The 26,901-nt window shown below is 36.6% G+C and overlaps 3 protein-coding genes across 4 annotated transcripts; all 3 read left to right on the forward strand.

Moving 5' to 3' along the window:
* Nucleotides 1–4,331: 4,331 nt before the first annotated feature.
* LOC114524597 lies at nucleotides 4,332–6,744 on the forward strand. The gene is made up of 3 exons (XM_028545732.1): nucleotides 4,332–4,756; nucleotides 5,566–5,746; nucleotides 6,215–6,744. The coding sequence occupies exons 1-3, from the start codon at nucleotides 4,651–4,653 to the stop codon at nucleotides 6,600–6,602; spliced, it is 675 nt and encodes a 224-aa protein (XP_028401533.1). The 5' UTR covers nucleotides 4,332–4,650; the 3' UTR covers nucleotides 6,603–6,744.
* A 5,309-nt stretch (nucleotides 6,745–12,053) lies between these two features.
* Nucleotides 12,054–19,764, forward strand: LOC114524568 (ubiquitin-like modifier-activating enzyme ATG7). The gene is made up of 20 exons (XM_028545685.1): nucleotides 12,054–12,249; nucleotides 12,492–12,546; nucleotides 12,858–12,975; nucleotides 13,333–13,410; nucleotides 13,673–13,789; nucleotides 14,266–14,314; nucleotides 14,460–14,551; nucleotides 14,630–14,718; nucleotides 14,921–15,036; nucleotides 15,613–15,703; nucleotides 15,903–16,047; nucleotides 16,191–16,349; nucleotides 16,666–16,723; nucleotides 17,019–17,155; nucleotides 17,352–17,531; nucleotides 17,872–17,987; nucleotides 18,143–18,227; nucleotides 18,691–18,771; nucleotides 18,871–18,990; nucleotides 19,472–19,764. The coding sequence occupies exons 1-20, from the start codon at nucleotides 12,090–12,092 to the stop codon at nucleotides 19,511–19,513; spliced, it is 2,088 nt and encodes a 695-aa protein (XP_028401486.1). The 5' UTR covers nucleotides 12,054–12,089; the 3' UTR covers nucleotides 19,514–19,764.
* Nucleotides 19,765–20,249: 485 nt separating this feature from the next.
* On the forward strand, nucleotides 20,250–26,794 carry LOC114524523 (tartrate-resistant acid phosphatase type 5-like). Of its 2 annotated transcripts, XM_028545625.1 has the most exons (6): nucleotides 20,250–20,534; nucleotides 20,925–21,146; nucleotides 25,320–25,409; nucleotides 25,751–25,965; nucleotides 26,261–26,551; nucleotides 26,678–26,794. In XM_028545625.1, exons 1-5 carry the CDS (start codon nucleotides 20,288–20,290, stop codon nucleotides 26,504–26,506), a joined length of 1,020 nt encoding a protein of 339 aa, XP_028401426.1. In that variant the 5' UTR covers nucleotides 20,250–20,287; the 3' UTR covers nucleotides 26,507–26,551; nucleotides 26,678–26,794. The 2 variants fall into 2 exon arrangements, with proteins under 2 accessions (XP_028401426.1, XP_028401425.1); XM_028545624.1 differs by having other exon boundaries at nucleotides 26,261–26,794.
* Nucleotides 26,795–26,901: the final 107 nt, after the last annotated feature.

Raw genomic sequence — 26,901 nt, forward strand, 5'->3', positions numbered from 1 at the left:
CAATTGTCAATTGTGATTTACGAGGGCACCTTTTCTCATGGTCCTAACCAAGCTCACATGACTCAGTGTACTAACACAGACGATTTCTATAAGAAATTTTGATATAGAAATCACGCCTATTCCACAATCAGTTTTTGTTCTTAAATTTGATACTTGCACCTATTTCTATGCTGGGACCCCCAAACGCGTAGCCTCTCGCCTACCTCTCGCTACGCACTTGTTAATTCTGCGAAATATATGACGTAATTGAGTTGTTATCGCTGCGGATATCCGAAAAACTAATCATCCCAGCATGAAACAGAAAACAGGACACATACCTCATTATTTTCTTTCTCTGACTTCAGAACAAAGAAAGATAAATTTAGCGATGACTGTTTTTGAGGAAGGTCTTATTATTATATTATTATCACGTTTTAAAAGAGTCGTTAAATACAGTCATTATAGGTGACTGTTGAGTAGTTGAGTTCTTGGCGAAAAATTACGCCTGATGTTTAGTAACAGCCAAAAGCCGATCTTTTGCAATCTTTTTCAATTTATACTTGCCACCAAGGAACTTCATCGTACATTGGCATTTTCATCACAGCTAATGCGATTATGCGTGCATGGTTTGGAAAGTTAAATACGTGGAAGTTGCTCAGTATGGTCTATGGTCACGCACCTGTTTACATGCGCCAATTTGCGCCAAATTTATCTGGGCAAGTTATCTGGTGACCAACACCGTTACACGGTACCGCTCGACAGAAACGTGCACGGATAAAATATTTGTTTTAATACAAATGAACTCGCTTATGACAAATCTAGTCAGGAATACTGACTGCTTATGTTTTCGAAAATCTCAAAACATTTTTCGGTTAACTTTTAGCTACTGTCTGAGGACAAACTGTAGGTTACAAAAGCGTAATTACGAGTTTCTTTTATTTCTATTTAGGTAAAACAGTAGTTTTACTATCAGGCATCTACAATCTTTCGAGGAATAAATCATTATAGAATCTTTCGGGAAAAAATCATTATCTTTTATATATATATATATATAGATCAGTTATCATCGGTAGGCATGCATTGCATGATGTTGTTATCATACTCATTTCAGTATAATTATAAAGCTCATACACAATCGATCTGCCGACGCCGACAGAATTTTTTACCGTATGGCTATCATTGTCGTTATCTAGTAACTTCAGTTTTAAAGGGTTACATCAGATAAAAAGTGAGTTCTCCGCTAATCGGAACCGTTGTTGCCATAGGCATTTCATTAAACAGTCAATATTGGGAAGACGTGCACGATAGAAGTAAGTGGTAGCTAATTGGTGATAAGTTTTACTGATTATAGGTGCACGTCATATATTCTATACTCTACATCATTGGGCTGTCACAATAAAATCAAGGTAAAAATGTAAACGGCAAGTTAGAATTCAAAATTGGTTATTGGAAATGTGGACATGTTAATCAAAAGATGTTTATCATGATTGATGCATCATGCTGATACCAAAAAATTACCTTTGTTAGACGCACGCTTGATAGTTTCTGGATACTTCTAAAGTCGCGAAGGGGTCCTACTAAGCAATATTTAAGATGCCAATTATTTGGTGATGATTTTGTCTTTAAAATTTAAGATAACCGAAGTCTATCCTATATGATACTAGCAGTTGCCTTTTCCAGCTGTCTGGGGCCGGACAGTTAGAAATATACAATGGTAGCTCCGAAGGGAATCATGATTCCCTTCTTTCAGGAAAACGAGGAACTAAGAAACACGGAACTAGCTGTCTTGGAAGCTAACCAACAATCAATATCATCCACTGACTTTCAACTGAAGAATCTTCATACAATGTTGGCCAACCTAATTTGTGTACTTGTGTCTCATGAAACACTTAAATATTTAACTTGTATTCTTTATTAATCATATGTCCGATGACGAACTAGCACGTCTAATGACTAATCTCTTTTATAAAAGTAATAAAACATTTGTCTTTGCGAAAAGTTTATTTCCTCAGTTTGAAGCCGTTGCAGCATGGTATAAAGACGCTGCTCTATAAGAAAGATGCCGTTTAGCCTTTTAGAAAAATATAAAATATTTGAAATACCACGGATATAATTATTAAATTATCGAAGGAAGCGGTTAAGTGCGTACGGCATGCGAAAACAAACGACATTCCAAAAGAGCTTCTTTGTGCGTGTACATGTCATACTGTGACGAGGTTGCCACGGATACTAATCACCAACCATCTTCACTCGTGATCTATTTTGCATTTTATATATTGTATATATTGTGCCTGTGGTAAATTTAGCCATGACGCTCAGCTTATAAAGTTATAATTAAAAAAGGTAGACTTGTGGAAGACTAAAACTAAAAACTTCGCTTACATAGACATGCATTTCGGTAAACTCGCAAAAGATTATCGGTGTCGCCTGTTTTAAATTGGGTTGCAGTGAATATTTCAGAACTTGTCTCGAAATAGGTCACCTATCATTCCACGCTCGCTGAATGTTTCAGCTTTTGTTGTATATCTGGAGCCCAACGGGGCAACGTTGTAATCACATTCACAATGCAATATAACAAACCAGCCTTGCAGATCAGGGTCTTTTAAACCTTACCTCGTAAGAGTGTTGATAACTAATAACGATAGCAAGTTTATCGTAACTAAAACCAAATACAGTAAACGGTGTATTATGACAGTATTATATAGATTCAGCTTGTTCCAGTGGCAACTAGTGCGTGGCCTGTGGTTTAATTAGACTATTTCCTGCCTGATTTCAGTTAGCACTGATTAATTTTAAAATTGTTAAAATTTGTATAAAGACAAATACACGTATATTCGCAGTAAAATATAAAACAATATATATTGATTTGTTATCTGACCAGTCGGTGAGTCCAACGTTTCTCATTGCTACTCATTATATCGTTATCTATTATATATACTGCGAGGATAGCAACCACCATGTTTGTGTCTTTGACGGTTGGAACCTTAGACCTTAGAGTCACCTTTCTTTGCCTTTTTCACTGGTGGAACTGATCACTTGCAAAAGATAACCCAAGGCCAGGTGTCGCCTTATCACAGAATGCTTCTTCACAATTTTCCTTCCTTGACTCTACCTGCTAGTAAATCATTTTATCCTCTCAGTTCCCTTTTTTCCCATCACTCAGCTTGTTGAATTGGTGATAGCAGAATATTTATTTATTGAGTATATGGGTAGAGATAAATGTTGGTCAGAATACAGATGGCAATTGAGTATGGCCCTATCCAGAGCAGGACATTTCCTTATAGGAGATTGTCAGCCAGGTAATCAAGTCACATGTCTATTAATTGTTTGTGTTTTATCTTTTTGATGTGATCCGTAATTTGATTTACGTGTTTATATTTGACATACGAATCGACCACCAAGTATAAATAGCTAAATCTAAAATTAAAACCCTGTTTCTCCGCATGCACTCAAACTGATCTGTCAACGGACTTCATAGTATGTGGACAAAACAATTAAGATGAAAATGACACAATATGTACAACACTGTGCACATGGAGTTTATATTGAGTTAGGGGAGATAAAATCATTGCCTTTATAAGTAAATACCATCCAAAAATGAAAAGTGTATGTGATTCATGTTTTTTTCCTCACTGAAAGTATTTCAAAGCAACCAATAAGTATCAGAAAGTACTGTAAGGTAAAGACTGTTCAAATGGCATATGGGTTGGTATAGGGACCTCTTAATTTATAGTTGTTTCCATCCAGACCACTGAATTAGTCTAAACGACATGTTAATTTAGGCATTCAAACAAAGCGGGTCATCAGTTTTGTTTTTCTGGTTATTCATGATTTCTATAATTAACTAGGCTGCCACAAAAAAAAAACACAGTAACTTCGGTGGTAAATAGGAGTATAGGATGTTGTCGTTTCCGTCTACCAGTCGCAGGTCAGGGTTAAAAATGAAAAAAATGATTTATATTTCAAACGTGATGAAGCTAAGGTTATGTGCACCATGACGTTTTCAAATGTGATTTCAAGCAACTAGGCATATTAAGAATCCGACTAAAATGTGCAGCAAATTGATACATATTGGAAATGCTATGAACCGTGTGGGCAGGTTTCAAGACAATAAACGTAATAAGGACACAATGAAAATGCTCGAAAACAACGTGCGCACACTGACAGACAGTCTAAAGTGCCGTGGTACAATAATTTTACAACAAAGATTACCAAGGTCAGAAATCAGAATGTCGTCCGCAAACATTTGTTTGACGTCATAAGAACACCAATGGGGTGTCTCGGGAAATGACATGTTACAATACAGCCAATCAGATTCCGTGTATCCACGTCAATAATGATCAAGCATGCAGGCAGTCGTTCTCAGCATTCTTGAGAGTTGAGACATTTCGACAGACTCCAGCAGTACTTGTGTAGGGTAGAAAAGGCTATTGGGTTTATGAGCGTTGAAAGTGAAGGAATTTGGAAGAACCTGATCTATTTGGCTCACAAAGATAGAGCTTTTTAATCTCTGATATCAACATTTGAACTTGGTATCGAATTGTTATTATATCGAGACAAGGAATTCGAGATTGTATTCTTACAGTGCTTCGGAATTTCTTGCTTGTATACCCGCAGAATCCTAATCACGAAACGACTAGCTTAATACAAGAACAAACAAACACTTTCGTTATGGAGGGAATGGAAGTGGAAACATCTTTGGATGTCTTATCAAGAGCAGCTTCGCTTGTTGAAACAGAAACAGAGACTGAGATTATAAAAGCACGGCCTGTAGAGAGTAAGTGCTGTGCGATTTCAATCACCCGATACCGTGGCAATGCTTTAAATGGAATGCTCTCTTGATTAAACTAGAGTGTTTTGAATACCGGTATCGTTCATAATTATGATATCCGCCTAACCATATATATGAATTCATCGAACTAGAAGAACCCTAGCGTTTAATACAGATTTGTGTATCATTTCTCGTATCGAATATTTCATATAAATCCCCCTCGTACTTCCTATGCCGAACTGGTAATGGCATGGTTTTTGTTGTTTGAGGAAATTCATAAAATTGCTGGTCTTTAAAATATGTAGGCGAAGGGCAAGAGCAAAGCAAATAGATCGCCCCTCAATAAAACTTGTTCTAAATTAAATAGCTTTATTATGTTATGTCAGGCAATGATTATGAGTTCGGGAATATATAATTGCGACTATTTGGAACAATAACGCAGAATGCTACATTCCACCGCTATCAAACAGTTCAATAAAACATAGAAATTGTATATTCAAATTGCTATAAAACTAAAATTTCAACGATTTCCATATAACGCATGTGAATGAAATATTCCAAATCTTCTCCTTTGATGGGCAAGAGTATGTAGTTTTTTACGCTTTATCTTCATTTGTCTGATTAAAAAACATCATCTGTTCACTTGTGCAAGTATTTGGGCGATTTTGTCAAATAACGTAAATATGTTGTGGGGATAGGAATGTCGATAATTTATGTTCGTTGTGTGTTACAAAGTACATGTTTTAATAAAACAACGCTATTGTATTTTAATGTTTTGGTTACAAAATTAAATTCTGACATGTTTTCCGCTTTAGGTTTCGATACCAAAATCGAGCGTGGTATGGAAGGCACATTTATTCCAAAGCCAAATACTCTTCTATCGCAAGCAATGGAATTCAAAGAACAAACACAATCGATGGAGGTGGAAGAAGAGCCTAATAAAGATCAGGTCGTTTATCGGCGAAGAAAAATGAAATGTACCAGCACCCAAACTCTGTAAGTAGATACTAGTCTATTAACGAAGGCTTTTAATCTCTCGGTAACGTGATCTGCTTGTCGAAAATGCATTTATCCATTTATAGTCAGAAAGGAAGACAAAAATTTTACTCCTCTATGACAAGGGGGATACCGTGCTGGGTAAACGGCTATTTTTGCCCCTTACGGAATGACAGAAATGTTTTGAAGCGCGACCAATGACACCTTTTCAATAGAAATTAATTGAGAAATAAATTGGCAACACTTTCCCATCAGGAATTCCAATACATTGGTTTTTGTAATTTAAATACAATGCTATATCTCAAAGACAATATAGGAATATAATAGCTGTGCAAATTGCTTCAGGCAATTTGAAATATCTTTCAAATGGTTGTTTATAGATCACAATAATATTGTGAATATTATAAGCTCCATAATTGGTTTATGGTATGATCTAGACAATGCCGTAATTAGTGATCTTTTTTCTAGTACTGATGAACAACCATCTTATCCTCCCAGACCAATGTCTGGGCCACCACCATTGTTATGTGTCTCACCAAGAAGCAGCTTTTATGAAGAGATCCGCCCTCAGCAGAGACCATCTGTAATAACCTCGGCACATCTTCAGCGCAGACCGCATACCATTGTTGGTGTACCTGTTGGTTTTAATGTCCCTGATCTTCAAACACCTCATCGAAAGGAAGTTAAATCATTACCTATTACATCAGGAAATGCAGACCCAGTTGTTGATGAACATTTTCGGAGAAGTCTTGGTGCAGAATATGCAGACTTCACTCCACCTTCTGGTTCTGAAGTTGATGACCATTTTGCCTTGTCATTGGGTGATGCATGGTATAAGCTGAATATCAATCAGTAAATTCATTTGTGGTTGACATGTCCAAAAGAGGTAGAGCCATGCATTGTTAAATTGCTAGCCCTATGAATAGGTGTGACTAACTTTGTTTATCCACAGCAAAGTATTGAAAATCCCAAGGAAAACAAACCATATGTTTGACTTGCAATATAGCCTATTCAGTTCGGAATTGTTATTTATAACATGAGAACTGATTATAACATGTGGGAAATCACAAAATTAGAATTTTTAAGCCTTAACAGTTGAGTTGTATTCAGCTGAAAAACTATAATGGATTGAATAGACACACAGGGTAGGTATTTTAACACATACTGGAGGTTTTAATTACCTTTTATAAAATAAATACAGTGTAAGCACATTCCAAAGATATAGAGTTTCATGATCTTTATAATAAGATCCAGTTGTAAGATATATATTGTCAAATCTTTCATCCTATAATAAGAAGCACTGTATTTATCTCATTCATATGGACCTTTATGATATAAAGATCAATCTCACTGTAGCATCTGTAAATATAGTTAAAGTAATATATAACTGAGAGTTATTAAGATGCCTTGCCTATTGCGATTAAACATCTGTTTGAATTATGTGAACAGTTGAAGTTATCTGGTTTTGGGCTTGTGCTAGGAATGTAGAAAATTACCATTTCTCTGCACTTAAGCAAAAGTATTTTAAGTGGATGGTTTCAATTGTCAATAGTGACATATTTTTTCAAAAGAATTTGCAACCACTTTTTTAACAAGTTTTCTTGTTATTGGTTGCTTATCTTGACAACCTAGTCTGTACAAGACCAAAGCCAGGTATATGTTAGAGTTAATTAGGTATACATAACTCAGCTGTGGCTTGTCATTTCGGACCTAAATATTTTTAACATAAGGTCAAAGAGAGCTGGTCTCTTTAAGAAATTTAAGCAGGATCTATGTGACATAGAGGTTTATATATTGAGCTGGACTCTTTAGAGGATCGCTAAATTAAACATATCCTGTGATAGGCATTAATTGCAGGAATCACACAACATTACTGCTGTCTAAAATCTATATTTAAGTTGAACTTATAGCCTTGGAAACAAGCATCTAGAAAAGTAATGTTAATATATTGACAGTCCACTTTTTGGAACCTGTTTTAACTTATTGGTAAGCGTGACGGCAGTAAAGGGTGTGTTTCTTGCAGAAAACAGCGTTAGATTATAAGAATTTGTACATGTACAACAAAGTTGTGTTGTTATAGTTTTTATTGTTTATGTGTTTTACATTTGTATAATTTTTAACACAGTTTATAAACAAAGTATTTATACAAAAAACAAGCAGTTTTTGGTGTTGTCTGTTTTTTATTGGAATAACAAAATTGTATGAAAGCTTCGTTTTAGTCTGGTAAATGACATTTGATTTGATTACTAGGAAGTATCGTGCCTGTCAGGCAGATATCGGTAATTTGTTGACAGTGTGTGCCCAGTTAGTGCCCGACCATACTTCTTTTCCATTGAATTTTTTGTAAACGACAACCTATATTATTTACAGTTCGTACACGTCTGCCCATTCTCCTACCCCCGTCAGTGGATGACAATTAAATCTCCATAATTGCGCTTTAGGGTCTTTGCGTATTTCATAGTTTCCTTCAAGAGCACGATAATACTATCATACTAGTTTGGTCTTCGAATAAGTCGAAAAATCGCCGTAGCTCTGAATTTAGCAGTAATCAGCTGTTTTTCTTTTTCAAGTAAAAACCCTTTATGACCAAAATGTCTTACTGTAGAGTAGAATTAACCAAATGTTAAAACATCGTCGTTTTTTTCAGGATGTGAATAGAATATGTTCCTATAAAACACCTTGTATTATGGTGTTAATTGTTGTTTGTCAACAGTACAATGCAATTGAGGAGTGGCCATTACTTCCTGGGTGGGAACTGGAATGGGGATCGGCTTGCTGTCGGTGCAATTCCAATGGGAAATGTAACGGAAGATAAAAATGCAGAACAAGTCATTTTGGTTGCCACAGGAGTACGTTTAGTGACATTGGTGTATACCTTTTTTAACGTGGTTTTCCCCGCTACGGTCGAATTCTCACAATTGAAAAGAAAACCAAGAAAAAAAACTTCGTTTGGTGGAATAATTCATTATTTATCCTAGGGGAAAACTACCTTTAATCGAAAAGTGCATGGCAAACCACTTTGATGATGTCCTGAAATAAAGCTGAACATATGATACGTATGGTTGTATATTTCTTGAAGTTAATTCAGAATGTTGGGTGATTTGGTTTTCAACGTGTTACACCGTCCATTCAATTTGTACAGGATCTACGGTCCTTTGTTTTTTATTTTGTGGGCATCTATGATAATATCTTATGTTACCAAGATGTGGCCATCTAAGGCCTTGCTTCAATGGTTAAAATGTTTTAAATAGAAATATTTAACCTAGCCAAATGATTGGCCAAGCCATGCATGTACAGGAATGGTGCAAATACATCTAAAACTACCCTTAGCTTATTATTTATTATCTAAAAAAGCTCGATTTAATAGTAAAGCAAACTTCAAATCGCAACAATGCATGTTTTCAGTTTTGCATTCTACTCTTCACCTCATCTACCAAAGTTGATCGCCTAAAGTCATAAAGAATTTTGTAACTGAAATATGCTTATTTTAGCACGGTTGATTGATGTTTTGCATACCGATTTTTGATGCTAAGATCTAGGATGGATCAGTGTGTGTTGGTGTGAGCAAGGTGACTCAAAAATTGAAAATATTCATGAACAAAGCAAATAAAGTTCATTCACGTGATTTATATCAGCCCATTGCATCGATTTTCCATGCCTACAAAGTCAACTGAAATTGTCAGATTGGCGTTTACTGTATCGAGGATGATCGATCAATTCTAACAGATCAAACTGCTCAAAATGGCAAAAACCAAACAAGCCATTTGGATTTGGATCCCAATGACCAAACAATTTGGGTCTAATTAAGAACAGGTCCATTTTCAGTAGATTTTCAAAATATGTGCATTCGGCATGGCTATGCCTATGGGCACGGCCGCACGGGTCAAATTTTTCCGCGTTGCAGTAAATATTTTTGGTATGGCCGGTTTGTGTGAAACCTGTCTAACCTTTGGTTGTTGTAAGGTATGCAACTATTTTGAAATTAGTCCAAAGATCAAGTGACCACAATAATTAATGTTTTTCGTGAAGTCAATTCGGTTTAATATACTTGTTTTTTCCTACATTTTCCGGTCCTCAAGGTCAACAGTGGTATTTCAGGAATTTTAATAACATATTTTACGACCAAAATCGAATATCTGGAGACATTTCAAAAATTTAAAAACACATAAAAATGTCAATAAAAGGTGTTTATGCTGTGTGGAAAACAGCTCAAACGATAGTATGTGAAAAATTGTTGTAGGATGTTGCCAGGAAACTAGGCATGATAATAAATACAAGACAAATTAGACAATCGGTCATCTAGTAAACTTAAAACTAAAATAAAACATCTGCGAGTTTTACTCGCGTTTGGGAAAGGAGTAAGTTCTTTCGCTGAATTGTTCACAGATAAGTATAGGATATATTAGCAAAACATGCACAAGTAGATGAAGTCATACATAATTATAGCTTATATGCACACTCGTGCATCCAGAGACAGAGTATAAAGAGCTTTACGTGTTATTAAATGTATTAAATAATTCTTTGAGGGGGTCTTAATCCTATGTTCCCATTTCTCAAATCTGTCTTAATTCTTTAAATTCTCCTCCTCTTCCAAATTTGCCTGTTTTGCAATTTGCACCCTGGCACTAAGGTGCCGATATGACGAAAGGAGGCAGCCATGCACTCTTTAAGAATGAAGATAACTACTTTGTTAAACTATATTTTATTAATATCATGCTATATTAATGATGTGTAATCGCGGATAAGCAAAACGTTTTATATAAAATACCTGGTTTATATAAAATACCTGGGTGTATTAAAATTTAAACATATGATTTAAATCAGCATGTGAAAAAATTTGGATAACTCGTAAACGGATATTACTATTCTGACACTCCTAAATGCAGCTAACATATTTTTTATACAGATCTTATCATTCTTATGGTCTCTTAGCTGACCTCAAGAAGAAAACTCGCATTTAGTTATCAAAGTGTTTCACTGATTACGTGATGTCATACTGGCTACTGGAAGCAACGCATTTGTCTGTAGCTGACTGACCGACTCGCAGGAGTTGCTGCTACGCCAACTCGGCATAGCAGATTCGCAGAGGTGTATCCTGCGTCGCAAACGGTCATTTAGAAATAGCAATTGCTATAAACATCAAAGCTTGATCAGTTAATTGGGAAAACCTGCAAGGCAGACAACCTGATCAAGCTTCAGTGATGTTTTAAGCCCCGTTTACACTACAGTCAATTTATCGGCACGGCACGGCTAAAATTGGTACCCGTACCCAATTTTATTAGTGTTCAGGCTACCAAAACAAAGGCCGAGCACAGATGAAATGGGTACGGGTACCTATTTTAGCCGTGCCGTGCCAATAAATCGAGTGTAGTGTAAACGGGGCTTTAGCATTTTGCATTTTCTAAAACGCCGTCTGCCTGACATGTTATGGAGGTTAAGATTCCGATTCCTAAGGAACGTTGCGTTGCATTTTTTGCATTTATACCCCAAAATGAAAGTATGAAATTTCGTCTACACCCACAAGCAACGATTAATAATTCGTTGTATTTATGACGCAATATTGCCAATAATTCGTTCGTACTTAACGATTCAGTTACGATTTAGTGGAAATCCTGTATAGCTACTTGGGAAGGAGGCCAGGCAATTGTGCAAATATCAGTTTTTCGAGTCCTCAACGTTGTTCATTCTCTGGTATATGTGCGAAAAAGCATTCAGATACAAAATTAGGAAATACTGAACGAAGAAGATTTGTTTGAAATGACATCTTCATTACTTTTTTTATCATCCTCATGTCTTTTTTTTATATTTATATTTGTAGGCTGCAGCGATTTGTAGTATACCGAGGAAATTTCCTAGTTTCCCCATAGACTGAACAAATGAACAAATTGCATTCCAATCTTTAATTGAAAGAGAGGTAAGCTCGTCTGTTGGTGAATCGCTTTAAAGAGTAATAAAACAGATTGCTACGTGTTCCTCGGTAAAACTTGAATGTTACACCCCTCAGTTTAAGACTCATTCAGAGGAATGTTAATGTTTGTAGTGAGTAGCTAGTAGTATATTCTTCTTCAATAAATCAAATTCACAAAATGAAGTCAGAAATCCATCAATACTCACAAAAAACAGAATTCGTTTCGGTTTCTAAAAAACCTCAAGCTAAAAGGCCACTCAGGCCAGAGCGGCTCCTAAATTCCTAAACATTCAACCGGATAATAGAATGAAAGATTTGTTTTGTTACTGGAAACACTAATTATGAATATTACATAATTTATGATAATATTGTGGAATATAATTTATCAAATATCAAATTAATTAAAAGAAATAGAAAATGAAGTAAAAGTAAAACATGGTTGATCAAGAAGGAAAACAGTACGAGAAAATTCTTCAATTCGCCCCATTTTCTAGTGCTGTGGATGCTGGATTTTGGAGCAGTTTACAGCGCAAGAAATTGGAAGATTATCACCTAGATGAATCTGCTAAAATACTCAGGGGGAATTATGTTATAAGTAAGATACATTTATTTAATATAAATGTCATTATTTACTTTCATTATTTGGCATCAAAGGGCAGGTAGCAGTCTTGAATTAAATGCGCTGAATGCTGATTTTTAAACTTACGCCTGTTTTGGATGTCATGAAGATGTCCTGAAAAAGCTAGAGTGCACTATACTGACAATAGTTCATTTGCATGGTTATTTATCCTCCTATAATCAACAAAGTAATGAACAACTTTAACAATTTATTTCCAGATGATCTAGATGGATTGCCATCAAGGTTCAACATTGATTTTGATGCATTGGATGGGTAAGAAGTAAGATATTGGTACCATGAGCAGAGATTAAGATTTAGGAACAATATTTTAGTTGGTATCGTTCTGAAAAAATATTTCTTTGATATTGTCAGCCAGGGTATTGACTGGGCTATAGAAATTAATCTTAAATTAATAAGGGTATGTGCTGTAATTCACAAATATATAATGATGTAGTTTTAAAAACATGAATCTCATAATCAACCAGAAAGGTTTATGAATTATGAAGGTGTAAATTCATATGATTATCTATATCATTCCTAATTTTAACTAAACTGGTTTAAATTAGTCATGTTTCCATTTGTAGGAATTCTCAAATATCAAAGAACTGTTTTAATTGCAAGGGTGAACTTCACAACACAAATACAATTGAAAGTTTTAAAGCATTAGACAAGCAGAAACTGCTGGAGTCAATTGGAAAGAAGGGAAGTAGTAGAAAGGGTAATAGAATGGAAGCAAATGAAACCCCCATTATTTTTTCATGCTGTATTTTCCCAATGTTGTTTATAATGCTTATTTTTAGTATTACATATTTAATCATGCATTTTTCATTTTTCCATTTACCATACACAAAATTGTGTTCACCCTATAAGCATTATTGTAATGGTTTTTGTACTGTCCTAGTCATTTCACTATTCATTAGTTTATTAGCACTCAAAATCACTATTCAATAGATTATTAGCATACTTCCAGATCTTGGGTTTTTGCAGGTATAAATATATTGTTACAATAATCAAAACCATTCTGTACATATTTTAAAAAGTGTTGTTCATTCACAGTAGATATGGGAAAATATTGTGTCAAAGAAGGTAGCAGAAGAACCAACTCTTCTCAATCAGTTTATTTTACTTACATTTGCAGTAAGTAATTTTCTTATGCACATACTTTGTATATTCTAATTGTACAATAATTGTAATAATGTCCTAAATAGTTTAAGAAGAGCAATATATATACAAGCTTAAAATCACAAATAGTTTTGTTCGGTCAGCATGTGACATACATGCATCACTAAACCAGCGTTAATAATGAGATAAAAAAATATTTTTGATTACAGCATTTTTATTCATAACATTTGTGTCGTGGTGAATATGATTGAATCAATAACAAGTCATTTTCTTGAAGGATTTGAAGAAATATCAGTTTTACTATTGGTTTGGATTTCCTGCTCTTTGTCCAGGAAGAAGCATAGTTATGAAAGGTCCAGCTAGACCTATAGCCGATGTATTTACACAAAACCAGGTTATTATCACGTGAATTAAGGGTAAAAATATGTAATGTTGGACAGGGCAGTATGAGTAGAAACTTGTTGAAAATACGTTCAGATTTCAAAATTGAGAAAACCTCGGACCTTAAGCTTCTTACAGACGAGCAGGTTTTCTATGACAAGTTTTTATGTGACAAGTTTTAATTGTTCGTCTGTACGCCCAAGATTTTGAACAAGTGTACTTGTCATAGTAAAATTTGTCAAAGTTAGGCGTACAGACGAACAATTAAAACTTGTCACATAAAAACTTCATAGAAGTTTTCTCAAGCTTCATAAAAACGTCATAGAAAACTTGCTCGTCTGTGAGAGGCCTAATTTGAAGCATCTCATGAGTGTAAACAACTATGGTTGCAAGGGTGAAACAACTATTAATTGGAAACGAGATCGCGATTACATTATATAAGCATGTTATCTGTATACTATACAGTAATTTTACCCTTTTTTACCTTAGGTTTCAAGTCTTCAAGAGTCTTATGATAAATTAAGAGAAAACTGCGCAGGTTTGCAGAACTCTCTTATTAAACGTATTCTAAATATTTTGCAGACTATATCATTATTAATATGTTTAGTGCCGCATGTATATATTGGGAAAAACCGTTGATATTTACTTTCTCATGATACAATGTCTCTTTTACCTCGAAACAGTTCCATATTTTTTGGCCAAGATTACAAATGAGAAAGTAAGCTTGGATCATATTCGGAACTGGGACTCATTCTACGAAAAAAATACAGATACGGTGAGCGTTGTTATTTCAACCTGATATATAGTTTATTCGAAATCAGTAATAATCAGAATGAAAAATAATTCCTTTCAGGTGACAGTTGGTTTTGCCGATCCCTGTACATTGCTAAATAATCCTGGCTGGCCTTTGAGGAATTTTATTGCGTTTATCAGTTTTCACTGGTAAGATACAAAATGTTATGAGATGCTATGTTCGGAAAGCATGAGATTTTTCTACGAAACTTATTGTCTTTGGAATAGATCTCATATCAGTCCACCCTGATAACATTGATCAAAATACATTTCCACATTAGACTTAAAGCTTTTTGTGAAATCTTAATAGACATTTTGCCGATTTCTTTCATTGTATTTTGTTGGACTATAGGGGTAACGATTTAAAGAGCATTCGTGTGATCTGTTACAGAGATCGTGTTAGATGTGGAGTTAGAGAAATTAGTCATAGCATCATAGTAGAATTTGATACAGTTTCATTTCAAACAGGTATTGTTAGCCATTTTTCTGGCGTGTTACTGCATGCTTTTTATCTTTTGACTAAAGAATAAAGATTTTGACTAAAGTAAATTTAATATCAGCACTTCCATATGTGCAGTAGGGCATTTGACAAAAGGACTTATTGCATGCTATTTCTATTGTTCAAGTTAAAATCCCATCTACGAATAAGACTCTGTATAATATAAGACACATATCCGGATTCATTTGTGTCCACAAACTTTTCGTTGCGAATTTGAAAGTGTACGCACACTTTCACTTTGCGTCCACATGCACGTACATATCCGGATTCGTTGCGTTTTCGGACGTTCACAAATATCCGCGGAACCGATACGAATACGCTGAGAGGATGCGCTGTTTCAAATAATTGCCCCGCGCCACGTAGTTCTATAGTTACTGAACACGTGTTGTATGATAGCGTGGCTGTTTTTTCTGAAAGTTAACTTATCAAAATCATTCAAAACCGTTAGGTGAAAAAGCAATCGAGCGTTTCGGTGGCGATTTTATCAACTTTAACGCTGTGTTATTTTCACCAACATTATGACAGCTGCATGGTGTATGTTTTAGATTTTCCCAAATGCGTGGGTTGGGAGAAGAACCATCGTCAAAAATTAGGCCCGAGAATGGTCGATCTCAGCTCGACTATGGATCCTAACAAGTACGTTTCTCCCAATTAAATGTCAGCTTTGTTTTTTTGATCAATATAGAGTTTATAGTGTACCTACAAGTTATTATAATTACTAAAGTCGCCATGCAATCATACAAGAAAATTAATATAGAGTTTAATTGGTTGGTGTATTTTGCAGGATATATGGCTAAATATAAATTCCTTGATAAATATTTTTATCTATTTTAAGACTTGCTGAATCTGCCGTCGATCTGAACTTAAAACTAATGCGTTGGCGCTTAATGCCTGAATTAGATTTGGAGAAGATTGCTCAGACCAAGTGTCTTTTACTTGGTGCTGGTACTTTGGGCTGTAATGTAGCCCGGCTACTTTTGGTAATTTTCTTGTGTTCAGTCGGAGTAATTTTCACTATATATAATTTATATCGACTCTTGTAACGGTGTCCCAACCACCAAATTTCGCTTGCCCTGGATGATGTTATCTTTCTTCTTTAAAACAGTGGTTTTAATTATTCTAGGGCTGGGGTGTGCGAACAGTTACATTTGTTGACAATGGTGTAATATCCTATTCCAATCCAGTCAGACAAAGTTTATTTGAATTTTCTGATTCTAAAGATGGTGGCAAAGGAAAAGCTGAAACAGCAGCTGCTGCACTCCAAAGAATATTTCCTGGTGTAGTACGTATATTATATATGTTTTTACCTCAGCATTTTACAGATCTGGTATTGTGGTCAATGAAAATAAATTGTATAAGTGTATGCAATAAATTGTATCAGTACATTAGTTGTAAATAAACGAGTATATTGTTTATTTTGTATTTTGTAATGTTGTTTTATATTTTGTGTGTGTATTTTATATTTTCCTACTCCCCTCTACTCTAGCAAACCAGCCTATGCTGTAGAAGTTAGCGTAGTCATGCAAATAAAATTTATACTTACTTTTACGTACTAGCTAATAAGAAAGATATAACGTTCATTTTATTCTTTTATAAAGAATTCGTCCTGGCATAATTTATCAATTCCGATGCCTGGCCACACAATCGCGCGGAATGGTGAGATAACAATGCAAAAACATTGTCATGACTTTGTTTTCTGCATGAAATCCTGATAGCTTCACTGTGAAGTTTGTACAAAATGTACATAATATACAATACGTACCCGCCCGATTAGCAGCACACAGATTTTTATAAAAGTTTTTAATGCATTTTCCAGTATTTTCTAGGAAATATAGTCCGATATGCATAACTAACGTTCGTATCTGGATATGCACCGAAATATACATTTGATTATTCATTTCAAAATTCCATAGTTGGATGGCAGGGTTTTAATTATAAAATTTCATTTTAGAAATTGAAGAAAAGACAGCCCAAGAGACTGTTGAAAAGCTTGATAGTCTTATTAGTGAACACGATGTTGTTTTTTTATTATTGGATACAAGAGAAAGTCGATGGTTGCCGACAGTCATTGCAGCTACAAAGGGAAAAGTATGTTGTCTACGTTCAATCCGTTATATTCAAGGGACGTGCTGACGCCTTTCTCGGATGGCTGCATGTTTAGCGTCGCTGTCATAGGGAAATTTCTGTGGCTGGCATATTGGCTGCATAACTGTTTCTGACGAATCACTTATTTATGCGACAATTCCTACTAAAGTATTTCTTTTTCTCGTTCTTAATTACATAGATTGTTATAAATGCTGCCTTGGGTTTTGATACGTATCTTGTAATGCGACATGGTTTAAAGAAATTCACTGAAATCAGTGGTTCATCTGAGCAATCATCATCCTCCAATGTTTCCTGTTCCACAATACCTGGCCATATGCTTGGGTGTTATTTCTGTAATGACGTTGTTGCCCCCGGAGATGTAAGAACATTATCTCTTGTATATATATAATCATAATAGGCTGAGACCTATAATAAAGACCGCTAAGCGGAAGGGGCGAACTTTAAATCGCATTTGAAAGTAAATCCTACAGGTTTCCGACAGCTTAATTCACATTTCATGCTTCAATTTTCATGGTGAAGATTTCCCAACTTTAGGACAGGCAAATTGTTAAATGACGAATACGAATTTTAGTTTCCCGTTTGCGGTGCGCCGTTTGTCAATCTTAAAGTGTAGGATAAAGAAAATCGAGGAGGATGGTGCCATATGCCATGCAGTAACCTGTTTATGTATTCACAGTTTGGATTTTGTTTTTCTTTAGTCGACTAAAGACCGCTCTCTTGACCAACAATGTACAGTATCCCGACCTGGCATGTCTTACATTGCAAGCTCTATGGCTGTAGAACTACTTGTCTCTGTTTTACAACACCCCATGGGGTATGTTCATGTACCTTGGTAGATAGACGTATTGTACAAGTAATGTACGAAATTGATTGATGTATGATTATACAGTAATTGAAGAAAGGAGTTGAGCCCGCTGTTTTGTAAAGCTACATAAAAAATTATCCGTAATTATATATTTCATCTTTTAGTGCTGATGCTATTGCTGACACTAGTGCTGGTGAACATCATCTATCGTCAGAGTTTAGTTCATCACTCGGCTTAGTCCCACATCAGGTATACTAACGGAGTGTAAATAATGATAAACAACAACACGTTTTCCATGCTTTTATTTAGACTTCAACAGGCTTACAATGCTATGTTACTATACTTCACAATGGACATCACAGATAATTTTAACGAATTAATCAGTCATCTCTTGTCTCTTTTTGTCAGCCAATCACATTTTAGAACGTGTCTTAAGCTAGCCAATGGCATTTCGTCAATCCTATAGATCATGTACGCGTGATATTTGCAAAATTTCTACTTTGACAATTTTCCAAGTGTTGGGAACCTATTTGCCTGTTTAATTTCGGATTTTTTTTAATTTTATTATATAAAACAAATAGATAACATTGAACTCCCGTTCATTGTTTTCAGTCTTATCACAAAGACGTCATACCGTGTATCTATTACTGAACAAAAAACGATTCAATGTTATTTATTTGTTAACTTGATGGTATCCGGCTATATTTTCTAGATCCGTGGATTTCTTTCAAGATTTCACCAAGTCCTACCTGCCAGTCTTGCATTTGATAAATGCACAGCTTGTTCAGAAATCGTAAGAAATGTGGATTTTGAATTTGCGAGGGTTGTTTACTGCTTGAAAATGTCTGGTGTTTTTTCATTGTGCATAACCATTTTTCCACAAATCTTGCAGGTTTTAACAAAATATGTCAGGGAAGGGTTTCCTTTTCTTCTTCGTGCATTTAATATACCTAAATATCTCGAGGATCTGACAGGATTAACCAAGTTAATGGAGGATACAAAGTTACTTGACGTAAGGAGAATATTTATTTGTAAAACAACCGGATTCACATGTGTCTTTTCTCGGGCAATGTGTTTTTTCACGGATATATAGTCTCTCATTTGTTGTATCAATAAGGCGGCGTACATGATTTTATGCAAATTATGCAAATTTTTGTCATGCATGCCCATTGCCCAAATAGCTACTGCCAGACGAGATGTGCCTGGGACCTTCTCTGTTTTGTCAGTTTCAGAAGTTATTTAACCAACAACATGATCCGAATGTGCAGAAGCCAACAATGGGCATTGGGCAACAATTATTATTTAACTACAGCAGCTTATTTCTGTTTACAAATTCGTCTTTTATCAGTCACACTCGCAATCTCCAATTGACCCTGGTTACCCATCAGTAATAGCTGCACGTTGGTAAATGGTAAAACTGCAGTGAAGTGAAAGCATTCGTAAATAAATTCTGGCATTTTTCTAGCAAAATTAATGATAAGATTTAAATTTAGGTCTGGGAATTCAGTGAAGATGAAGACAGTGATGCACTCTAGCTGAGATCTACCTCAACGCGTTGCTAAAGTTATTGCAGACTTATTTGAATGAAAGGGCAAATGTTTATATAGTACTTAGTACTTTAATTATTTGTCTCATGATACAAAATTACTCTACAGTACTTTTAAAGTCAATGAATATATGAAAGATGCGGGGACGTGATAGTTGCCTCGGCGACCTCCATAGATTAGATTAAATGGGAACCTTAGTGATAGTAATGCAGCTATTTAGAGGCCTATTGACAAGCTGGTAGTGATGGAGTCACCCATTTTTTTGTGTTTTGCTTGAAATTTGATATGTCTGACCTTGCTGCGAATGATTTTACAATTATTATAAATTATTAATATTGGTTGACAAATAACATATGCTGATATCGCGGGTCGTGTGTCGTAAAAGCTTGTACTTTTACCACGAATATCTTCAAGAAAACATTAGGTTGCGAACAAACCATTTGCGATTTAGTTTTCATGATTTCATCCTAAATAATAAAATTCTCGCGCGATCTTTATGTAATGGGTATAGTCCCGTATAAAAATGATGAAATGCGAAAGCACCCGATTCAGAGTTGCAAAAAGAGTTCAACCTTCTTCCGGTATAGGTTTCAAGTTTTGAAAACCTTCCTCATAATGACGACGTTACGTCACTGAGTCAGGTGGGGATCAGCATACTTAAATTTTTTTTAGTTGCCTGTTGCCGCCGTATTTCCGCGACACGCCGGTGATTATCGTCAAATATATTGCCGGTTTGGTTGAGACTAGGCTTTATTGCCAATTATGTTTTCCCTAAAGCATAGTAGCTACGTTTATTTGTCAGAAGTATTAATATTTCTGCTAGCCAACCGGCTGAGCTCTGTAGAATGTCACGAAGTATGGCCTGAAGACTCTTCTTTACATTTCTTTGCTATCGGTGATTGGGGTGGTCTACCAACTTCGCCATATACAACACAAGTCGAACAAGCAATTGCTAAAGAAATGGGGAATTTGGCTGACTCTTTCAAACCTGAATTTATTCTCGCGCTTGGTACGGTAGGAATGAATTGGGAATGAATTAGACCCTAATTTAAATCAAATTTATTCGCAAATCATTTATGCTAAAATGCGAGTTACTAGTGCAACTATTGATATATTTATGCAAGTAGATATTAGGGTGACATTTTCCTGCTCATCGAACACACTGTAAATTTAGTGAATAGTGCATGCTATAGCCATGGGATAATCCTGGGATGTATATTTTCTATACGTTGATATAATTGAAGTTTCTATACTTTCCTAGAATTAAAATAGGTGTCTTTGTTTCTTTATAGCACATTGATATAAAGTGACTGTAAGATATCCGTGCATTATTGCGTGCGACAGAAATATTGGCTGCATAGTATCGTCGAATAATGATTTTCCCCTGTATTGTATATAGGTGATAATTTCTACACGTTTGGAGTGACGAATGTTGATGATAAGCGTTTTAATGAAACGTTTGAAGATGTCTTCACTGCTAAATCACTTTTCGTGCCCTGGTATTTCTGTGCCGGCAATCATGATCATTATGGTAATGTTTCAGCAGAGATAGCATACAGCGAGAAATCAAGTCGATGGAATTTTCCTGATTATTACTACACAAAGAAGTGGGAAATTCCAGGTAATCCTTTTCTAGAATCCTTTCTTAGCTAGACGCTATTTGTTTCTTTTTTTCAGGGAAAATTACGAGTCATGCGACTTTCATAAATAAACCGTCATGTGATGATGTGAAATGCCTCTACACGGCACTGCGGCGTATGGCGTATGCATTAGGCTTTAGCGAGGGTTTTATAGTTGTAGATATATTAATAGCAATGCATAGTTTCATGTGGATAAATATGCATATGATTTGTAATTTTTGTCAGGAAAATCTGACAAATTCCTGTTTTTCCGTCATCGAACAGTGTACTGAATTCGATCAATACCGCGTCCCTATAGCCACTTATTTCTATTAATTGTGCTCTTGGCAATTTCAAACGGTAGTATTCCACAATAAAAGGTTAACCATGTACACGTCTGTGACGTCACACGGTAAAGGGACCGAACGCGGTTGAAGCGATCGTTAAGGCGATTCTCCATTACCGTCCGCTTCACCCGCGCGGGCGAAGCGGCCTTTGAAAATCTGCCCATGCGACCGTGACGGGCCTGAAAAACAAAGCGCGCTTCGCCCGCGCGGGCGGAGCGGACGTAATGGAGAATCGCCTTTAATTTGCACCTTAATTAATAATTTCACTATTACTAAAAATAGTATACTAGTTCCATTTCATTGCTTACAAATAATGCATGCACAATACAAGAGGAAAAATATAAAATTACGCAGATAAACCTAATATAAATATAAACTAGAGAAAACTACTTTATCTAATATTAGAGTTCCATTCCGACAACGAGATATCTGTAGTTGAAGGAATGTTTAAAGTTCTCCAGGAACGACTACCACGAACACACACAACCCTAGCGCGAAGAAGAGCAAAAGCTATCTTCTTACGTAACCAGTTGAGAACGATGGAGGAACTAAAGTTCTTTTTCTCAGCCAGTTTGCCTGCTAGGAACGAGAGGAAGTGAGAAGTCTCCCTTCCACATCCACCATAGGCACTAAAAACGACAGGGGTGAAGGAGCCATGTTCAACTTCAACAATTCTTTGATTATAATGACGTTTCTTCTCACGTTCGTTGGCGTTAAACGAGCTGGTAAGAGTCTGGCGGCGATGTGTTGAAGCATAAGGATTAAACACCCTGACATCAAAAAATGCTTTTTCACATCTCTGCCAGAAACCTCTCGCAGCTATGTCCACTCTGGCGTCGTCGGCAGAATTAGCACTGGATGGAAGTACTTCGCCAGTTAAAGGAGCAAGAGCAGGTTCAGTAGAAACGTCATAGGCCACGTCGTCTATAGCAGAAGCGAGAAGGTCACGGATTTCGTCATGTCGTCGATGAATAAAACCTCCTTTCAGGCACGACAAGGCATGGTCCACGGTAAAAGATTTTCCACAAGCGCAGAAGGATGGAAGGCGCTTCAATGGCCACCGATAACGCATATAGATTGCGTCAAAAAACTCTCGTTTCGTGAGGACATACCCTTCATTAGCAAGTGGCAGTGCTGTCAACCAAGCTGAGGATCCCTTCAACTGGGCGAGATCATTTGCTCGAATTTGCTCTTCACTCATACTTGATCTCAAGTTCTGCAACACTAGCTTGTTTTGGGCATGTCGATGATTAATTATCTCACGGCGCAAATCGTAGATGGATGCTCCATTTTCATTTGCTGGAGCGTCATCATTCTGATGGACGATCTTGCTTGAGAGATTTTGACAGATGGTCTTTGAGTTCTCATTTTCTTCATCGCACAGGTCGGAGAAGATAGGTATTCCAAGACCCCCCATTCTCGTCGGCAGTGACAGTAACTTCCTCTCATGGATGGAAACACTACGGTTGTCTAGGAGCGCTGGCAGGAGCTTCAGGCTGATGGAATCATCTACCACTCGCATCGCAGTCTTGATACCTGGAACAGTGCGTATATGGTAAGTAAATCTGTGCCGAAACCCTGATACAAATGCAGCATATGCAGCTTGGGGCTCAAATTTAGCAATTTCACTTAAAACGTGGATTTGCTGACACCATTTACCAACTAAAGACGAGATGTACTTATCTTTCCCATCTTTAGAGCCAAGATATCCTCCAAGGTACTTATGTCCTTCAGTTGTTATACGAACACCAGTTCCAGCGAACATCTCTTTGGCGGTCTGCTCCAGGTGCGGCTTCACAATCAGCCAGGATTTGTCAGCACGTGGATAGTAACCAAGACGGGGACCATAAATAACAATGTTCTTCCACCAGGAACGCAAATGAGCAAGTGTACCAGCACCACTAAGGTCATCAGCAAAAGCAACATGTCGAACATCGCTAGCTTCATCAGATTTAATCAACTGCAGCAAGGGTGTAATGGCAACAGCATACAGCGGCATGGCTAATGGATCACCCTGTGTGGTACCTTCTGCAGAAGTAATTTCTTTCCCTCCTTGGACAAACAATCTTGATGCTGTGACATAACAGTTGAAGGTGTAAATTGCCATGGCAGGACAAATGTACTGAATGTTGTGCAACATGATTCTCCGATTAATTGAGTTGAATGCGTTTGTGGCATCCACCAATAACACAGCATCCGTTTCATCTTCTGCAAAGATTTCTGACATGGCATGAACTGCCGCCTCACAGCCAGCTGGTTGTCCAGCACAAAGCTGAACATCACCTGCACTTTCCATGATTTGAGGCTTGATTGCAAAGATAATTGACTTCCCGATGATCCTACGAAGCACTTCACCAATTCCGATGGGACGAACACCTGGGTTCTTATCCAGTGGTATTAGGCGACACGCCAAAAACGCCTCCAAACTTGTGGTCTGATCTGGTTCAATATCAACCTTCCGTGTTGCAAGTGTTCTCGCCATTAACGCAATCGCGGATCGCAGATCTCTTCCAGCGTCCCCATAATTGCGAGACACTAAAATATGCCGCCAGCCAAGTGCAAGTGATTGACCATTGGAAATTTGAACGAATTGAGTCGTGATGATAGTTTGACTTAGCTTTGCAATAATTTATATGGCAACATGCACAAGACTAGAGTCGGAAATAGATGCTGAAACATTACGTAAAGAGAAATAGGGGAAAGTCTTTAATTACTGCGTCGCGCACTGTGCGAACGCAGTCTAAAATTGCCTTCGGTGTTTTGTTTTTTGTTTTTTTTCGTATTTTTTACGTTTGCGACCCGGTCTTCCTGGCCGCGCAGGCCAACTAAGATACTCGCATTTTGAACTCGTCTGATTTACAAAAGAAATATTTTACTGAAACAAAAAAAAATAAAAAGTTTGTTGTTGCCGGGATTCGAACTGGGGTCGTGCGAACCAAAAGCAGGAAACTGCATGCACGATACACGTCATATAAAAGTCGCTGTGCATGGCCGATAGCGCAGGAAATCTAGACGTCTGTCGTTCGAGAAAATACGTTCAGGTAATCTAATGCTGGATTCTCGTCTTGTCTTGTTTGATATACTCACTCTACATACACTAGCACACACTGATCGTGGTAAACCTAAACTAAAACGGGTTTACAGACAACGATCACATGAATCATGAAAGCCTTGTATGCCATGAAAGCCTTGTATGCTACGAAAGCCTTGTATGCCATTCTATGCCATTTTTCAATCAAACCGCACCTTCCCTTCCAGGGTAAAAACGGCCAGACCGATCCTATTGAATTTCAGTACAAACAGATTCCTAGATACATGATTCCAAACTCAGCCTTATTCACGAATATCGTTAGCTACATATGCCTAGCACCAATAATGCAGTTTTACCCCCTATATTCTGTACGAAGTGGTCTATTTACTAGAAACGCTAAGAAAGAAACATTTTTCTAAAGGAATAAATATTGACTGGAAATGGGGCACAGTTGCATACAACGATTGACGCGACGCAGTTAACGCCAGAATAGGCGTCTTGTTCATGTAGTTTTCTCAACCTCGGTCTTTCCTCGGTCTTCGTACCCAGGTAATACGAAAATGCCCTGGGCCTGGATACGACTACGAGGTTGCAGTATGCATGGTTATGAAAAAAACACGATTCCTTAATACTGAGCCTGGTTCATTCAGGGCAACCCTGTCTGTCGCTTTCCTGATCAATTACAAGACGTCAAAAAATTCACTTTAACAAAACTTAATTCAAGTTGCAAAGTCTTTGTAGATATCTGTTGTTAAATTCGGCTTTTCTAAAACTCAACATGTTGTCATTTTTATAAGGTACATCAAGCACAGTACAAGTGGTTATGATTGATACAGTTATATTATGCGGAAACACAGCCCTCGATGTAGTTTACGACCAGCCAAAAGGTATTGAGTTAGACTGGCCAGAGTGTAACTGACAGTTCTCAATCAGATTTTAGTTGTCCAACTGATCGCCCCTACTTCTACTGTGTGTGTGAAGAGGAAGTGGGCAAAACCGCCGTTACATGCACCTGTCACAGTTTAAACTATTATACTGTGAACATTGCCTCGCAAGTCTTTGTGTTTCCGTTTCAGCCTGTCTGCATCGTAGTATAACAGGCACGAGCTTAATTATGTAAAGTAGGGGCCCTTATGATAATCAACTATTCAACTCCTTGGTCTTGTTCCATCATCCTGATGACAATTATGATAATTAACCATAATTCATTTCAATATCGGTGCCTTAGGAAGTGCTACTCCGAAGAAAGCAGCCCAGCAGTGGGTTTGGATTAAAGATACGCTTGCTAAGTCAACTGCAGATTATCTGTTAGTGGCAGGACACTTTCCTGTCTGGTCAATAGCGGAACATGGACCCACTGAATGTTTAGTTGAAAAATTAAAACCACTTCTGGAAGAATATCATGTAACAGCATATCTCTCTGGACATGATCACAATTTGCAGGTGAAATTATGCATAGTTCTTTTTGAAAATACTCTAAAGACTATACATACAGGGCCGAAACTAGTGCGATAATTTGGGGGGGGTAAGTATTTATATATGTATATTCTGCCAGACGGATATCTTTTGGAAACAAGAGTATGTACAAAAGAAGCCCCTCGATTATCGCATCTAGTTTGGCCTTGTGCAGACATACAGTCACAGATCTCAATCACCTGGTATAACTATTTCGATAGTGACAGTATTTTCATACAAATATTTTAATGCCTTTACAAAATTCAGTATTCTTTTAATTTAGCATCTAGACGAAGGGTCAGGAGTACAATATATTGTTACTGGTTGTTCAAATTACGTGAATAATTCAACTGAGCATTCAGCCAATGTACCAAAGGACTCATCCAAGTTTTTTTGGGCAGAATATTCCAAACTAGGAGGATTTGCTACCTTTAGCGTGACACCAGATGTCATGCATATGACGTTTGTGGATTCAACTAACGAACCGTTGTACAATCTAATACTGAAACCTAGACAAGTATATTTCTAGCCACGCAGTTCAATATATGGTTCTACTACTAAAATTAAATGAACGGTAATAACAATTATATTGAATGTATGTCAATTGGTGAACTTCTTGCAACCCGAAGGATAATATAGAGATGAACATCCGTGAATTCATCAGTAAAATTTTTTTTATCTTCGGCCTTAATTATTATAGAACGCATTAAAATATCAGCAAGGGGTAAAGTATACTTCGACCTCGTCAACTTTTCTTTGAAAGAAAGAAGGTTAAGCTAAAGAGTTGAAACGAAAACTTTATTTTGAACCATTTTAATAAATAAGTAAGAATATCATACTCATAATCATAGAGAATATCAAATAGCTCATACATTTTATTTTCTTACGAATTAATGCGTCGTATTGCCTTTTTTGACACATTGT

The sequence above is a fragment of the Dendronephthya gigantea genome, unplaced genomic scaffold, assembly GCF_004324835.1.
Source record: "Dendronephthya gigantea isolate DGI-Jeju-01 unplaced genomic scaffold, DenGig_1.0 000031F, whole genome shotgun sequence".
In the NCBI taxonomy this organism is placed as follows: domain Eukaryota; kingdom Metazoa; phylum Cnidaria; class Anthozoa; order Malacalcyonacea; family Nephtheidae; genus Dendronephthya; species Dendronephthya gigantea.